This window comes from Chiloscyllium punctatum, chromosome 15 (assembly GCF_047496795.1).
Source record: "Chiloscyllium punctatum isolate Juve2018m chromosome 15, sChiPun1.3, whole genome shotgun sequence".
NCBI lineage: Eukaryota > Metazoa > Chordata > Chondrichthyes > Orectolobiformes > Hemiscylliidae > Chiloscyllium > Chiloscyllium punctatum.
The window spans coordinates 80,438,972-80,457,133 of NC_092753.1; the positions used below are offsets into that span (position 1 = coordinate 80,438,972).

Here is an 18,162-nt window from a genome sequence, read left to right on the forward strand (position 1 = left end):
CCGCAGTAATTTTGCTTTTATTGAGTACAGGAGTTGGGAGGTCATGTTGCGGCTGTACAGGACATTGGTTCGGCCACTGTTGGAATATTGCATGCAATTCTGGTCTCCTTCCTATCGGAAAGATGTTGTGAAACTTGAAAGAATTCAGAAAAGATTTACAAGGATGTTGCCAGGGTTGGAGGATTTGAGCTATAGGGAGAGGTTGAACAGGCTGGGGCTGTTTTCCCTGGAGCGTCAGAGGCTGAGGGGTGACCTTATAGAGGTTTACAAAATTGAGGGGTGTGGATAGGATAAATAGACAAAGTCTTTTCCCTGGGGTCGGGGAGTCCAGAACTAGAGGGAATAGGTTTAGGGTGAGAGGGGCAACCTTTTCACAGAGGGTGGTACATGTATGGAATGAGCTGCCAGAGGATGTGATGGAGGCTGGTACAATTGCAACATTTAAGAGGCATTTGGATGGGTAAATGAATAGGAAGGGTTTGGAGGGATATGGGCCAGGTGCTGGCAGGTGGGACTAGATTGGGTTGGGATATCTGGTCGGCATGGACAGGTTGGACTGAAGGGTCTGTTTCCATGCTGTACATCTCTATGACTCTGTTTGAGCAGCAAGTGAAGTGACCTGTTTCACATTGGTACTGTGCAGTAACAGCACAAATGGTGTTCATCGGTAACTGGGTGCTGCACTTAAAGCCAAAAGGCAGTCTGCTTACCTGACAAAATGAATCGTGTGATATATGAATTTTATTGCTGGTGTGATGTGCTAAGTAGACCGTACATCACAAAATCAGACAGGTTGTCCCTTTGGCTGATTATGAGTAATGTACAGAGCGAATCCAACCTAGTCCACACTAACATTGAATCTAATTCTGTAGTTGCACAGCACTTGATGGATAATCCTGAATATGCAAAGAATTGCTTTGACAACCCAAAATTGATTGAAAATTAGACTCTTGTTGCAGACTTGCATGTACTAGGAGCTACATACAGTATTGCACAGGACCCTGTTCTTTAGAGACAATCAGAACGTGTGCCACATATTGCACCCATTTCAACCCAGCAAAATATGTGACATCATTTGTTGGTCAGGCCATTGTCTGGGTTAACATTTAAACAAAGATTGGCACTTGCCTGTCGAGCATCTTGAATAGGTATTTTCTCAATGTTTCTTCCAATCAGAATCCCTTACCAACCAGTCAGTGTCGTCTTCTCATTCAGTATAAATGCTGCTCCTCCCCTCAAATAGGCTTTTTTCTGAATTGTCCTGATGTTTACCAGACGAGGTGCTTGGAAAAATGTCTTTTCTACCACTATGACCGTTTGTTTAACATAAGGTTTACCAGACTTATTCCTGGGATGGCAGGATCAACGTGTGAAGAGAGACTGGATTGGTTAGGACAATGTTCACTGAAGTTTACAAGAAGGGTGCTATTGTGGAAACCTACAAAATTCTGACAGGACTAAGGCAGGGAGAATGTTCCAGAACCATTTGGTGGTAATTGAAGGTTAGGCCATTTAGGACTGACTTGAGGAGAAATTTCATCACCCAGAGAATATTGAATTTGTGGAACTTTTTGCCACAGAAAATGGTTGAGGCCAAAACATTGAACATTTTCAGGAACGAGTGAGGAATCGTTCTTGGGGCCAAAGGGATCATGTGAGGAGAAAGCAGGAGCAGATTGAGTTGGATGATCAGCTGTAGTCCTGGTGAATGGCAGAGCAAGTTCGAAGGGCCAAATGGTCTATTGCTTCTTTCTCTATGTAGTGGAAGGCTTTTCATGTCATTGTTTTTGTCAAAATAATGTATACAGGAAGAGCATGGATACTGATGCTCAAGCAATGGTTTTGGAAAAATTAAAGTAAAATAATAGGATTTGGATATTTCACAACAGTTATGCAAGAATGTTTTTTTCTGGTCGGGGAGTTCTAGGAACCTTCACTAGAACTTCAGCTTGACTGAAGAATCCACTGTTTTCTATTTTTCTGTTGTTGTGGCCTACTGAAGCAGAATACTACTTAAATTATGTCTTAATGCTTTTAAAATTGCCTTTTTATCTGTTACAATAAGCATTTTAATTCAAGTTATGATTTCATATTTAGATGAGTCGCATAAGATGATGAACGTTTTTAAGTTGCCCTATCGGCTGGTGTTTGCTGTAGCTTCAGAAGACTCCATACTCTTGTACGACACTCAACAGACAGTGCCCTTTGGTTATATCTCAAATATCCATTATCACACCCTAAGTGATATAACATGGTAAGAAAAGATTTTCTAAGGAAGATCCCACTATTCAATTACTTTGAATTTACCATTTTGTTCACTTTGCTCTGGAACCCCAGTCCTTATGACAAGTGGTGATTCACATTAATGAGGACTTTGTTATCTTGCAAACTTAACACACCAGATGGCCTCCTTCTTTAGAGACCGCAATTTCCCTTCCCACGTGGTTAAAGATGCCCTCCAACGCATCTCGTCTACATCCCACACCTCCGCCCTCAGACCCTACCCCTCCAACCGTAACAAGGACAGAACGCCCCTGGTGCTCACCTTCCATCCTACCAACCTTCGCATAAACCAAATCATCCGCCGACATTTCTGCCACCTCCAAACAGACCCCACCACCAGGAATATATTTCCCTCCCCACTCCTTTCCGCCTTCCGCAAAGACCGTTCCCTCCGTGACTACCTGGTCAGGTCCACGCCCCCCCCTACAACCCACCCTCCCATCCTGGCACTTTCCCCTGCCAACGCAGGAACTGTAAAACCTGTGCCCACACATCCTCCCTCACCTCTATCCAAGGCCCTCAAGGAGCCTTCCACATCCATCAAAGTTTTACTTGCACATCCACTAATATCATTTATTGTATCCGTTGCTCCCGATACGGTCTCCTCTACAATGGGGAGACTGGGCGTCTCCTAGCAGAGCGCTTTAGGGAACATCTCCGGGACACCCAAACCAATCAACCACATTGCCCCATGGCCCAACATTTCCACTCCCCCTCCCACTCTGCCCAAGACATGGAGATCCTGGGCCTCCTTCACCGCTGCTCCCTCACCACCAGACGCCTGGAGGAAGAACGCCTCATCTTCCGCCTTGGAACACTTCAACCCCAGGGCATCAATGTGGACTTCAACAGTTTCTTCATTTCCCCTTCCCCCACCTCACCATAGTTCCAAACTTCCAGCTCAGCACTGTCCCTATGAATTGTCCGGACTTGTCCTACCTGCCTATCTCCTTTTCCACTTATCCACTCCACGCTCTCCTCCCTGACCTATCACCTTCGTCCCCTCCCCCACTCACCCATTGTACCCTATGCTACTTTCTCCCCACCCCCACCCTCCTCTAGCTTATCTCTCCACGCTTCAGGCTCACTGCCTTTTATTCCTGATGAAGGGCTTTTGCCCGAAACGTCGATTTCGAAGCTCCTTGGATGCTGCCTGAACTGCTGTGCTCTTCCAGCACCACTAATCCAGAATCTGGTTTCCAGCATCTGCAGTCATTGTTTTTACCTCTTTGATTGACAACTAGACTAATTCCTTATCATCCTCTTCAAAGAACTGTTTTCTGGTGTCTGTTTCACACTTCACAACTATGAGTTTACCTCTTTTGTTCTGTGTCTAAGTGTAACTATATTTAAGCTTTGTCTAGCTCTGTATTGCCTATGTACACTGTTGGGCCTTGAGGCTTAGATGCCAGTTCATTATTTAGGTGGAATCCTGTGTCTGCTTCTCTCTTTTTAGCTCAGTGTTAAAGTATCTGCTGATGGATGTCCCATTCTTAACTTCCATAACTTTGAAGTTGCACCCATTTGACCTATCAGGTTGGCATGTTTGAAAATATTGTTTAAGCAAATGGCATCCATCTCTTGGATATCCTCTTAAATGTTGCTTAGTGTTTGTGACAAGAGGCAAAAGGAAGTGGTCTGATAATGTTAAATGGTTAAAGAATGAGCTGATTTTACCTGGAAATGCAGAAGTTGTTTTCCATGGATCCTATCATACATATTATTTGTTTTGTCAGATGTAGATGATAAATATCATAAAATAATAAAATAAATTTTTTGTTTTAAGAATAAGTAATCTTAATCAGTTTATGACCTATGCTGTATTGGAAAAATGGAAGATTAGGAATTAATAAGATTGAATGATATGAAAGTCCTCATTAATGTGAATCACCACTTGGCATAAGGATGGGATTCCAAAGCAGTGCGAAAGAAAAGGAATTTCATAGTTTTTCAGAATCATTGCACAAAGTTGTACATTGTTGGGAAGAAGTTCCAAGGCCCTTCATTTAAGTTGAAATATTTCCCACCGGAATCTCTGTTTAGTCATCTTCCACCAAACAACATCAGGTGGGGCATCCATCCTCCTCTGTACAAATGCTAATTGCAGATTCTATATATTCCATTTTCACTTGTAAAGTAATCAGTGGCTTTAGATGACTAGTTTATTTAGTTACTGTGTTTCTGTTCATAAAGGACTTGGGGCCACTGAAGATGCAGCCACATTTGTAAAATAGCCATATTAACCAGAGAGTCATAAAGGTTTATGGTAAAAAATCTCCTCTGAACCCTCTCCAGGGCAGTCACATCCTTCCTGTAACATGGATTCCAGAATTGCACACAATATTCTAGATGTGGGCTAACCAGCATTTTATACATTTTCAGCATAACCTCTCTGCTCTTAAATTCTGTGCTTCAGTTAATAATATTGTATTGTGGTGAGCCCCAACCTTGTGTTGTGCCAACCTGTCAGTACATCAGCTTGACCCACCATCAGAGTGAGTATCCCACTGCACCAAATGAAAATGCTTAGAGCTTAGTAATGAATTTGACCGGGGATGTCATTGAGATTGTACACATTTATTTAACAGGGTGGGAAGAGTGAGATATGTGCTGTTTTGGGAGGCTTGCTTGCAACTTTTATTTGAAAGTATGATGGCTTTAATTGGAGACATTTGCAGGTTCTGTTTCCTCTTTGCTCAACTGTGAATGTTTTAAATAGACAAATTCTGAGTAAAGGTTCTGGAATACTTGCTGAGTCATGACGCTTTATCCTTTTGAATAGGTCACGCGATGGGTTGATCCTCACTATTTCATCCACTGATGGATACTGCTCCTTTGTCACATTTGAGAAAGATGAATTGGGCGTACCTTTGAAAGAAAAGCCGGTGCTGTCCATCCAGACCCCTGGCATCTCGGAGAAAAGACTGAAAAAGGGCCAGGCAAACCGATTATCTGCTGGCACCCCAAAACAGACCGAGAGCAGCACTCCTGCTCGGACTGTGGATCAACAGGACCATTCTACCCCTGCTCAGCCAAACACACACAGCGCAGTGGCAGCCCCTACTAAAGAGGTGCCTGGTACTCCCGTCATGACTAAAGCCTCTCCATCCTCGGCGGACAGTGCTGTACAGGGCAGCAAGGTTTCTCATTCCCGGAGGATCACCTTGAGTACGTTGGAGGCCTGGAGCAAACCCAGCAAAGCTCCCGTGCCAAGGTTAGGTTGAACATCTGGTCTGTTGTCAACTCCTTAATCGCTCCAATGTGTTGTTCCTATTGACATTGTCCCAACTTGCAGTTGGTTCAAAAAAGCTTCAGGAGATTTCAGATATTTCAAAAGCAAAATGTAAATCGAAATGTTCAGTAAGCATGATATCCATATCCGGCATTTTGTTTTTGTTGTGGGCGGCACGGTGGCACAGTGGTTAGCACTGCTGCCTCACAGCGCCGGAGACCCGGGTTCAATTCCCGCCTCAGGCGACTGACTGTGTGGAGTTTGCACGTTCTCCCCGTGTCTGCGTGGGTTTCCTCCGGGTGCTCCGGTTTCCTCCCACAGTCCAAAGATGTGCAGGTCAGGTGAATTGGCCATGCTAAATTGCCCGTAGTGTTAGGTAAGGGGTAAATGTAGGGGTATGGGTGGGTTGCGCTTCGGCGGGGCGGTGTGGACTTGTTGGGCTGAAGGGCCTGTTTCCACACTGTAAGTAATCTAATCTAATCTAATCTAATCTAATCAAAGGGGCGTTCAAGGCAGGGAATCCAACATTAACCTCCATGACAGACACTAGTAGAATTGCGATCAAAACTTTCAGATTTCCAGTCTGAATCACCATTCCAGGAAGGGGAAATTCCTGAAACTGATGAATAAATATAATGAATAAACTGATATCTGTTTTCATTTGGTTTCATAATTTGCTGCTGTGGGTTATTCGCCTCATAGCCTAACATAACCCCTACCCACCAAGTCAGGCGCTGGACCAGGCAGATGTGAAAATGAGATGTTAACACCATTAAGCTGAATGTAGGACTACTTTGTCATCATTAATGACAGTGTGCACAATAAATTAAATGCTTGGCAGCAACTCATCAAGGCTCCTTCAAATCCTTGGACAGCACCTTCCAAATCCATTACCCTCTACCACTCAAAGGAAGAGATATATGGAAGCATCATCACTGGCAAATAATTCTCCATGCTGGGGCCACACTGTCCTGACTTGCAATAATGTTACAGTTCCTTCACTAGCACTGGAAGAAAAGCCTGAAACTTCTTCCCTAACAGCACTGCAGCAGTGACGACACCATGTGGTGAGATCACTGTCTCCTTTTCAAGAGCAGTTAGGGATGGGCAACAAATTGCCGAGCCATTAACTTCCATCAAAGGATGAGGAAATGGTGCTGCTCCACGTGTATGGCTCACGTTCCGTGTTGCTGCTGGGAATGTACAATCCACCAGACACTAGAGCACTCCTCACTCAGCATCACATGCTGATGTGGAAAGGTGCTTCTCTGCTTTGAAGCACTCCACATCACACAAAGGCTGCACATAGAGTCAGGAGGAGACTGAGCTTCCAGCAAAGAGTGTGGGGGGGACACCATGGTAATAGGAGGTCATGATGATGATGCTAACTGGTCAGAGAGCAGCTGTCTGAATGCACATGTAATACAATCACACTGTAAAATACCTTATTGCTCCATTTCTGACCAGTCTGTGTCCAGGAATTATTGATACCAAAGTTTGACTTGTCCTGCTCCTATACTAGTTTGAACTATCTTAGTGACTAGACTAGACTGGTGCAAGAAAAGCACAGCAGGTCAGGCAGCATCCGAGGAGCAGGAAAATTGATGTTTCGGGCAAAAGCCCTTCATCAGGAATGAAGCGGATACTGTCTGACCTGTGTTTTTCCAGCACCACTCTAATCCTGACTATATCTCCAGCATCTGGAGTACCCACTTCTGCCCTGAATTATCGTAGTATTGACATTTCTGAATTGCCATCATGATCCACACAGACGGCTGAGTGAGTGTTAACCCGGACTATTATCAAAGGGTCAGACATGGAAAGCATAAGCTAACAATTGCTTAACAACGTCACCAGTAAAGACAGCAGTTTTATCCCATTGCATGTACAAATGAAGTTAATAGACAGGTGGTTTTTAAAAGCTCTTGAGTTAAGTTGCATTAATCCTGTTTGCTACTTGTCAGTTTAATCATTACAGTTGATATACATTGTGATTAACTTCGCCTCTTCATATAGTCTCCAATATTGAGTGGCCAGCCCATTGAATAGGTTCTCAAAGCCAAGAATGAAATTCACATTGATCAGTAACACCAAGCAGGAGGCAGGACCATGGTAACCTGGCTTACCGGCCGCTGCATTCTCGATACGTTTGATATCAGTGAGAAAGGAAAACTGGGTCAAGTATAAAACAGACGACAACCTACTGTTTTCCATTTCGTGTGTTTACCTCTGAGGAATTTCAACTCTCATGTTGTACGTAGATTAGATTAGATTACTTAAAGTGTGGAAACAGGCCCTTCGGCCCAACAAGTCCACACCGACCCACCGAAGCGTAACCCACCCAGACCCATTCCCCTACATTTACCCCTTCACCTAACACTACGGGCAATTTAACATGGTCAATTCACCTAATCTGCACATTTTTTGGATTGTGGGAGGAAACTGGTGCACCAGGAGGAAACCCACGCAGACATGGGGAGAATGTGCAAACTCCACACAGTCCCTTGTTTGGAAGCTGACAAGAGAAGAGAATTTGGTCTGATCATTGTGTGTACTTGGTCTTGTAGTTGTGTGCATTTTGTGCTGAAATGCCTGGGTATTCTGTCCTTTGTATGATTGGGGACTTGGAGTAACGCCCTGTTTTTGGGGTTGTTTTTTCTAGGCGAATCTCACTGATGCCTCTGAACTCCAGTACTTCCAAGGTGACATCGACACCCGTCATAACCCAAGCAGAAAAAACAGCACATGGTGAGTCTGTGATATGTGACCATTAACTAATCAAATTTGAAACTTGTTCTTTTTCAGTTATGTTCAAGATTAAAAGCATTAACACGAATTTAAAAAGGCTGAGGTGACAATATAAGGCGAATAGATGAAGGTGTTATTGATGGGAACTACTTTCTTTGGGTTATAAGTAACTCCTAGAAAATTACATTAGCGAAGGAGGCCATTTGGCCCACTGTATCTGCGTAGGTCAATAAAGATCTGACTACCCTAATCTCACTTTCCAGTTCTTGGCCCATAGCCCTGAAGGATATGGTACCAGTGAAGATCTAAATACTGCTTCATTGTTACAGGAGTTTCTGACTCACCACGGTTTCAGGCAGACAGTTTCAGACTCCAGCCACCCTTGAGTCAAAACATTTCTCCTCAACTCTTCCTCATGGATATAAGATAAGAGATGGAAATCTTTGTTCAATGCTCATTGACCTACCTTGGAATGGAAAATGGGTATTCCTATCCTACCTCTCTATCCCCCTCATAATCTTAAATGCCTCTAACAGGACCACACTCTCAGCCTTTGCTGCACCAAGGAAACCAACCCCAGCTTAGTAAATCTTTTCTCATAACTCAAACCCTCCAGCTACATAGCATCCTGGTAAATATCCTGTACCCTCTCTAATGCAATTACATCCTTCCTGTAATGTGACCAGAGCTGCTTGGCCTATATGGTTTCAGCATAACCACCTTGCTCTTATATTCGGTTCCTTGATTGTTAAAGGTCCCATTTGTGTTTTCAAGCACCTTATTTCCCTGCCCTGCTACCTTCAAGGATGTTTGTGGATACCAAGGTCCCTTGATCTTCAGTAATTATCTGTGTCCCACCTTTCTTTGTGTAATCGCTTTCCTTGCTATACTCTGGCAAGTGCATTACTTCACTTTTTTTTCTGGATGAGTGCCTTTTGTCACTGCTTTGCCCACATGACCAGTCCATTGATGTTCTCCTGCAGTTTGTGGCTATCCTTGTCCCAATTTTCCTGTAATTCACAAGAGTTCTTCATTATTTCCACTACATTTTCATCCTCTCCCTCTCACTCACATGTCTGAATATTCGCTCCAGATCTGCCCCCTCCCTTGGAGGGCTTTCTATGCACTGGCTGAAAATTTTTTCCTTGATACGTTTTACAATTTTACTCAGTCCCTACCTTGCACACCAGGACCACCCCAGTGAATAACTGAGTAGTTAAAGTTCCCTAGTATTTCTGTCTTATTCTTCTCTGAAATTCTATTTCATGTGGAATCTAAGTTCTACTACAATAGTTAATGTGTTTGGAGTTTACTGTTTGCATTTGTATCTGAAGACAGACCACTTACAGTTTCTGATATCTCTCCCATCACTTTATTCTCTTTCAATTTTCTGTATTTGGAAAATAAAAACGTTTTGTCAGGTACTGACTTTGAGAGTTGGAAGGATGGGTAATACTCCCAGCAGTGACCATTGGGGTATAGTCAGTGCCTCCGAAGGCTTGGGGAAACACTTCAGGTATGTGAAGAGATCAAACGTCTCTTGCCAATTCATAGGACACCCTTGCTGGTGACGAATTGAAGTGGAGAAAATTAATTTGTGGGAGCAGTGGATACATGAAGGGACTTCATCAGGAACTTGCAGAGGGTGGAGTTGAGGTGTTAGAGGGGGTGGGGGGGGGGGGGGGGGGTAAAAAAACACACCAGATATTTTCTGAAGCTGAATCAAAATGGGACTTGAACCGTTTCTGCCTCCATGAATGCTGCCAGATCTGCTGAGTTTCTCCAGCATTCTCTAGTTTTCTTTTAGTTTTATGTTTAGTTTCAGTCTCTGGGTTTTACTGCTGAGCCACTATCAGCTGGGTGATAAGACAGTGGGACTGGCCCCATTGGTCTCAGCCATGAAAGGGGAAATGATTTAACCCAGGGTTGCTGCCTCCTGCTGTGATGTGCTTGAATGTATTTCAGATGAGAATAAGATCGGTCTGTGGTCAGGATACCCAGAGGCAGAGATCCTGCTGTGTCACTGGGGACAAGCAGAGGAGTAGTTGGTGTGGCTAATCTGTGGTGGTGGGAGCAAATGAGTGAAGTGTATGTTTTGAATAATAAAACATTGGATGAATGAATACTGCCTGAATCCAACCAGCAATCCTTTCATCAGTGTAAGATGTAGGCCATTCAGCCTGTAATGTCTCCACTGCCAGTCAATAAGATCATGGCTGATCTGATAAATGTCAACTCTACTCACTAGTTTGCTGAAGTGGCCAACTCTTCTAACCTTTTTGATCTTGAACAGTGATTGTTGCTGGGATACTCAACTTGGAGAGGTATTGCGATTGTGTAGTGTTCAATCCTTATCTGATGGCAGCGTGTATAGTTCAGTTGGGCTAAGCTACGTTCTATAAATTAAACATGTTTTCTTTTTCAGAGGGATCTTCTCCTTCCAATGATCCTCAGTGCAAGTCACCAGATGCTAAACGTTCGAGGATTGATGATCAACAGAGCGTCAGTCCCACAGATAATCTGGAAACAAATGATGATTGCAGGAGGGACAAATGAACATTGCTCAGAACTTTTTTAAAACATGTACTTTGTATAAAATTCTGCAGTGTGGTCAGTTTTGCTGCAATGTGTAGATGTATATGCGAGCTGGAAGTTGCAGTGTAAAGCATCTCTTAATTTTGTTGTTCTTTTTGTTACCAGTTTTTGATATTACATCCTTTCATCCTCTTGGTATTGGTGACATTAGGCTGTTTCTAAATGTGAATAGTCCTGTTTTAGTTAATCATTGTACAAAGTATCAATTATAAAATTAAAAGCATTTTCTGTTTTGTGTTGATAGAAATGTGCACTTGATATTCCAGTTCCTAAAAGATTCAACTTGATGGAGCACATCTATTGCAGCTCAAAGATCTTGTGTACTTGAAGTGCAGTGACTTAAGAAAGTCTACAACCACTTTGTGCACAGCAATTAGAATGATTAATGACCTGCCTAATAATGTCAGTTAATGAGTGAATTCAAGCCGCACTCTCATTTGGAATGTTTGACATTGCCGTGCATTTTCTGAGTGTAGATTTATATCTGTCAGGTCTCATGCACCGAGAGAATGGGGATGGTGTAAGGTTGGCAGCCAGCGACTTTGTTGTCACTTTACACTGACCCACTTGTTCTCGGCCCCTTTCAGAGCTGCCGTGTAAGTGGAGGAGTGGATTGCTTCACTTGTCCCCATTGAGTTGGGGGAAAAGAACATTAAAATGGAAATTTTAAATGGCTGTAATGGTGGTGTTTGAGGAAAACGTAATATCTTGTAAGCACAGCCACACTCCACCATGATGACCTAGAAGTGCCAAATTGTTGATTCATCTCAGTTTCCTCCTAAGCTCCCCACAGATCAGTCCCATTCCCTCCGTGGGATATCAATAAATGACAGGTTTGGATGTAGCATACATTATGGCCCTTTGTATTACATCACTTAGCCTCCAGTGCAGGTCCTCATGATACTGTTCCAGTGTTTTAACACTGGGTCTTACTAATAATGGGAAATTCCATCATGCTTTTGACCTGTACCAATGCTTCGGCAGGTATTGGGGAGTGAGGGCATGAGTAACTTGCACCCAGAATTTCTATCCTGATGTGATCTTATAGCTGTATTTATATGGCTGTTCCAGTTTATGGTCAATAGTATAAAATGGGCTATTTAATTAATTGGGTTATTACCATCACTGCTTATTGAAAGAGCTATCTGATGTAGGGTTAAATTTGACTTGGAACTTACCATGCACTGTAAACAATGATCACATTGATTTGCTAGGGGGCGTTTGCTAGATTAGATTACTTAGTGTGGAAACAGGCCCTTCGGCCCAACAAGTCCACACCGCCCCACCGAAGCGTAACCTACCCTTACCTCTACATCTACCCCTTACCTACACTACGGGCAATTTAGCATAGCCAATTCACCTGACCTGTACATTTTTGGACTGTGGGAGGAAACCGGAGCACCCGGAGGAAACCCACGCAGACACGGGGAGAACGTGCAAACTCCACACAGTCAGTCGCCTGAGGCGGGAATTGAACCCGGGTCTCTGGCGCTGTGAGGCAGCAGTGCTAACTGCTGTGCCACCGTGCTGCCCACTACTCTTCAACTTTTTCTGAACAGCAAATCTCACCACATCAAGAAGATGTAACACTCCTTATTCAGTGCACTATGATTGCTTATAGGGAGGTAGCAACAACCGTGCAAGACCATTGACCCTTGAACTGAAGCAACCTGCATAAACAGGTGAGAGAAATTGGAACTTGGTTTCAAAGAGGCCAGATACAGGCATCAGCTATTGAACCTGAGAAAGTTGTGAACAACACAGCAGCTCCTCACATGACCACATGTTGTAAGCAGTTGTCTTTTTCAGAAAACGGTTTGTTTTCAGGATGTGGGTGTGTGCAGTATCTCACATGTAGCCAAATAAGTGCGTCAGATTCACTTCCTTTCCCTCAATGCCCTGCAAGCATTCACAATAGTGAGGGTTAATTTGACTTTGGGTGATTAGGTTTTGCTGAATGATACAAATTGTAATGCAATGTCCAAATTGAATGAAAAATGAAAGCTATAATCGGTGTTTATAATATTAGCAAATCATCTGTGTCATCAGGAGAAAGTGAGGACTGCAGATGCTGGAGATCAGAGTCGAAAAGTGTGGTGCTGGAAAAGCACAGCAGGTCAGGCAGCATCTGAGAAACAGGAGAGGCTACATTTTGGGCACAGATGACTCTCCTGTTCCTCAGATGCTGCCTGACCTTCTGTGCTTTTCTAGCGCCACACTTTTCAAATCTGCCATCACCCAAAGACAAGATTATCTCAAGATATTCCCCTATAAATCTCTGGAAAATCTAATGTTATTGCCTTTCTATTCTCAGGCTGGGGAAATTCTTCCTCAGGCAGCTGAGGTAATCTGGCATGACGGTGAATACCCTTGCCGACTTTCATAGGTGTGCCATCAAGAGTATTCTGTCTGGATGTATCACTACCTGGTATGGCAACTGTACCGTTCAAGATCGGAGGCAGTTACAGAGAGTGGTGAACTCGGCCCGGACAATCACAAAGGCCAACTTCCCATCTACAGAATCCATCTACCAGGCCCACTGTTAAGGAAAGGCCGCCAGCATTTTCAAAGATCCATCCCACCCTGGCAATGCTTTTCGACAACCTCTACCATCGGGGAGAAGGTACAGAAGACTGAAAACACGCACCAGCCAGTTTCGAAACAGTTTCTACCCTACTGTTGTTAGAATACTGAATGGACTCACAAACTCTTAACAATCACCTGTACCTGTGTTTTTGTTTTTGCTGTTGTTTACCTGTTATTTACTATCTATTTTACTTCACTCTGTGATCTGCCTCGATTTTCAAAGCTTTTCATTGAGCCTCGATACATGTGACAATAAATTCAACTCAATTTGAATTAGTGCAACGAAGGACTGTTTCCTTAATCTAGGATAGTAAATAGGCTATAACAAGCCATCTCGCAAGAACTGGATAACCTTGACAGCTATGGAAGAAGAAAGTAGGTCAGAAATGAGAGTTGAACAATTGGGTTTCAGATTATCAAACTTGAATTCTCAGTATTTGCTCATATAGATTTAGCAATCAAGTGATTATACTAGATGTGGATTCTTATCCATCTCAAACGGGCCATTTAAAAATATCTGAAAATCATGAATAAAAATCACAAAACATTGTTCAATGTTGTAAATTTGTTGTTCAAGCATTATTCTGACTGCAGCTTCATGTTGATGTAATTGATTCTTAACTGCTTTCTGAAATGATGTCGGAAATCATTTGGTTTTAACAAATTGAGTGGTCTAAGGTGAAGGCCCATTGATACTTCCTTAGCAACTATAATGTAACACCTTATCATATCCCTTGGATGTTACAAAGTGGCTTTATAATCAATTAACTATTTTGTTGGCGCAGTGTGTCTATAGAGCATAGAAACAAACCCTTTGATCCAACTAGTCTACAATGACCATGTTCCCAAACTGAACTAGTCCCACCTGCCTGCATTTGACCCATATCTCTCCAAATTGTTCCTATTTATGTATTTATCCAAATGTCTTTTTAACAATGTAAGTATACCTGACCCATCACTTCCCTGGCAGTTCATTCCACACAAAAACCACTGTTGTACAAAACAGTTGCCCCTCACATCCTTTTTAAGTCTTTCTCCTCTCACCTTAAAATTTTGCTCTCTAGTTTTGAACTCCCAACACTTCCCTATTTAGCTTATCTATGCTCCTCAATTGTATAAGATCGCCCCCTGACCAACTAAAAACTGGTGAAGAAAATCCCAGCCTATTTTTATAACTCAAACCCTGGATTCCTCACAACATCCTGGTAAATCTTTTCAGACCCCTCTCCAGTTTAATCATAACCTTCCTATAGCAGGACAACCAGAACTGCACACAGTAGTCCAGAAGAGGCCTCACCGACATCCTGTACAATCTCAACGTAACTCCTATACTCTAAGGTGTGAGCAATGAAGGCAGAACTGCTAAACACCACCTTAACCTGTCTACCTTTGACACAAATTTCAGATCAAAAAGTGTGGTGCTGGAAAAGCACAGCTGGTCAGGCAGCATCTGAGGAGCAGGAGAGTCAACATTTGAAATTTCAAAGAATTCTGTATGTAAATCTCCAGGTCTTGTTTACAATATATACCAACGAAGGATGGGAATAGATCATTAAATCTTTTGAGCCTGTTCTGCAATCTGGGCGGCACGGTGGCACAGTGGTTAGCACTGCTGCCTCACAGTGCCAGAGACCCGGGTTCAATTCCTGCCTCAGGCGACTGACTGTGTGGCGTTTGCACGTTCTTCCCGTGTCTGCGTGGGTTTCCTCCGGGTGCTCTGGTTTCCTCCCACAGTCTAAAGATGTGCAGGTCAGGTGAATTGGCCATGCTAAATTGCCCATAGTGTTAGGTAAGGGGTAAATGTAGGGGTATGGGTGGGTTGCGCTTCGGTGGGTCAGTGAGGACTTGTTGGGCCGAAGGGCCTGTTTCCACACTGTAATGTAATGTAATCTAATTTAACAGATCATGTCTGATCTGTGACCCAACAGGTGCCTTTTCTCCCTCATGTACTACTGCTAGATATTCTTGCTGATGTCCTAGGCACCATTTGTCCCAGAATCAGCAGCACTAAGAACAGATTCCTGGCCATTACCACATTATTATTCCTGGGAGAAATTTGGCTGTTTTCTTGCTACTTGACAACACTTCAAAAGAATTTCATTGTCTGGAAAGCAAATTGGAGCATCCAATTATAGAAAGCACTGTATTGATATGGACGCTTATGAACTAACAGTAGCAGACCATTTAAGCAATCTTTCTTATAGAAGTCAGCAGAAAGCAATTTAGGTGTGCAGATAATGATCAATTAACTGGTGCCAGTTTATAGAATCCTTACAGTGTGGGAGCAGGCCATTCCACCCATTGAGTCCACACCAACCCTCCGAAGGATATCCCACCCCCTACCTTATCCCTGTAACCCTGCATTTCCCATGGCTAACTCACTTAGCTTGCACACCCCTGGATGCTATGGGGCAATTTAGCATGGTCAATCTACCTAATCTGCTCATCTTTAGACTGAGAGGAAGGACGTGGTGTAGCTTTTCGGCTCCTGTGAAGTACTGGACAATGAAGGGTACCCTGTCAGTTGCAGCTCGTGCCTGTCTCCTGAGGAGGTCATTACGGTTCCTTGCTGTGGCACGTCAGAACTGGCAGTTGATGAATTGAGCATCGTACCCCGTTCTTATGAGGGCATCCCTGAGTACTTCCAAGTGCCCGTTATGTTCCTCCTCATCTGAACAGGTCCTGTGTATGCAAAGTAAAATGTAATTCTGCAAGGGCTTGTCCATAGGGAATGGCTATTTTAATATGTTTCGGGTGCATATAGATACGAGCTGCAACTGACAGGGTACCCTTCGTTGTCCAGTACTTCCCAGGAGCTGGCAAACGACACCATGTTCTTCACGGTCTGCAACACATTATCAATGAGGTTGAACACCTCACCAAGCCCTTCCCCATGCCTCCACTTCTCACCTTTAAACAACCACCAAACCTCAAACAGATCATTGTTTGTCGCAAACTGTCTGGGTTTCAGGATGATACCATACAACCTTGTCATGGTAGACGCTGGAAGACGTGTCAGAATGTCGACACAGATGCCCCCATTATGCGTGCAGACACCTCCCACCATGTGCATGGCAGGTACTCATGCGACTCAACCAATGTTGCTGCAGACAAGGATGCCCTGAAGCATGGTACATTGGCGAGACCAAGCAGGGGCTATGGCAACCGATGAATGAACACCCCACAACAATCAACTGACAGGAATGTTCCCTCCCAGTCGGACAACACTTCAGCTGTCCGGGACATTCGACCTCGGGCCTTCAGGTGACCATTCTCCAAGGCAGACTTTGGGACAGGCAACAACGAAGAGTGGCTGAGCAGAGGCTGACAGCCAAGTTTGGTATCCATGAGTATGGCCTCAACCAGGACCTTGAGTTCATGTTATACCACAGGTGACCCCATGGAGTTATACACACACATAGACATTCCTACACGCACGCGCGTACACACACACACAATCAGGCAGACCCTCTCTCATACACTCACACATTCACTCCCACACACACCCTCTCACAGACTTATACCCCTTTACACTCACATACGCTCTCTCACAGACACTCATAACCCCCTCCCCACATATACACCCACATGCACACGTACATAAGTTTGTGGGTGAATTTGTACTTGTAGAATTACATTTTACTTTGCTCAAAAACTGCATGAATCCATGTTAGATTCTGTAAATCCATTTCTTAGATTAGAATCAGTCTGACCATTGTGGCACAGACAGCCTCACAGGGAGTTAACACCTTCAATATAATATCTGGGCCAACATGATACCAATTGTTAAAGTTTACTTGAGAATGTAAATTTTATAAAAATGTTTTGCAATTTATATATGGAAGAACTGAAACCAACATGGTCATTCTAAAAGATGAGAGACTTAACAAACAATCCAGGTCTTTTTCAATAAATAATTTCAGTTACATCACAGTATAAACTTTTGCTATAAATTCTGTGCCTTACAACCTTATTCTCCACAACCACCTGATGAAGGAGGAGTGCTCCGAAAGCTAGTGCTTCCAAATAAACCTATTGGATTATAATCTGGTGTTGTGTGATTTTTAACTTTGTACATCCCAGTCCAACACCAGCATCTCCAAATCATGACTCCTTAAAGGGTGTTAGTGAATCAGATGGATTTTTCAAATAATCGCCAATAGTTTCATGGTCACTGTTAGATCTTAATACCAGATATTAAAAAAAAATCAACTTGCACTGTCTCTAGATTAATAATCTAGTGATAATACCATTCAGCCATCATCTCCGCTGTAGTGTGGCAACATCTGAACAGGCCACTCGGCCCCTCATGCTTGTCCCACCATTCAATAAGACCATGGCTTACTCCACATTCCTGCAAACCCCTGATAATGTTTCACTCCTTTGTGTAAAAGTTTTTTGTTTTGTCCCAAGCACTCCCATAGTAATGATCCAATCTATTGTCAACACAACCAATTGTCTTTGGACAAAAAGGTGGTGACTGTTTTAGCCTAGGCTATAGTTTCACAGGAAATCCTGTGGTCATTCTTCATGTGTTTAATTGTTCTTATGAGATGTAAATATCTGTGCACTTTTCCAGCAAGGGGAGGGAGTCCTTGATCTGAAATGTGTTTCCTTCATCAAAGAGGCTGCAGAACTTAATATATGTTTTCTAGCATTTTCTGATTTTATTTTGGATTTGCAGAATCAGCAGTATTTTATTTTTGTGACCAGATAAC

At 43.2% G+C, this 18,162-nt stretch overlaps 1 protein-coding gene across 1 annotated transcript in view; it reads left to right on the plus strand.

Moving 5' to 3' along the window:
• Window positions 1-11,105, plus strand: part of chaf1b (chromatin assembly factor 1, subunit B) — a 50,031-nt gene extending 38,926 nt beyond the window's left edge. The window contains exons 11-14 of the mRNA XM_072585627.1: window positions 2,098-2,254; window positions 5,066-5,497; window positions 8,178-8,263; window positions 10,689-11,105. Of these exons, the coding sequence (XP_072441728.1) occupies window positions 2,098-2,254; window positions 5,066-5,497; window positions 8,178-8,263; window positions 10,689-10,819 (806 nt within the window). The 3' untranslated portion in view covers window positions 10,820-11,105. The remainder of the gene's footprint in view (window positions 1-2,097; window positions 2,255-5,065; window positions 5,498-8,177; window positions 8,264-10,688) is intronic.
• The last annotated feature ends 7,057 nt before the right edge of the window (window positions 11,106-18,162 follow it).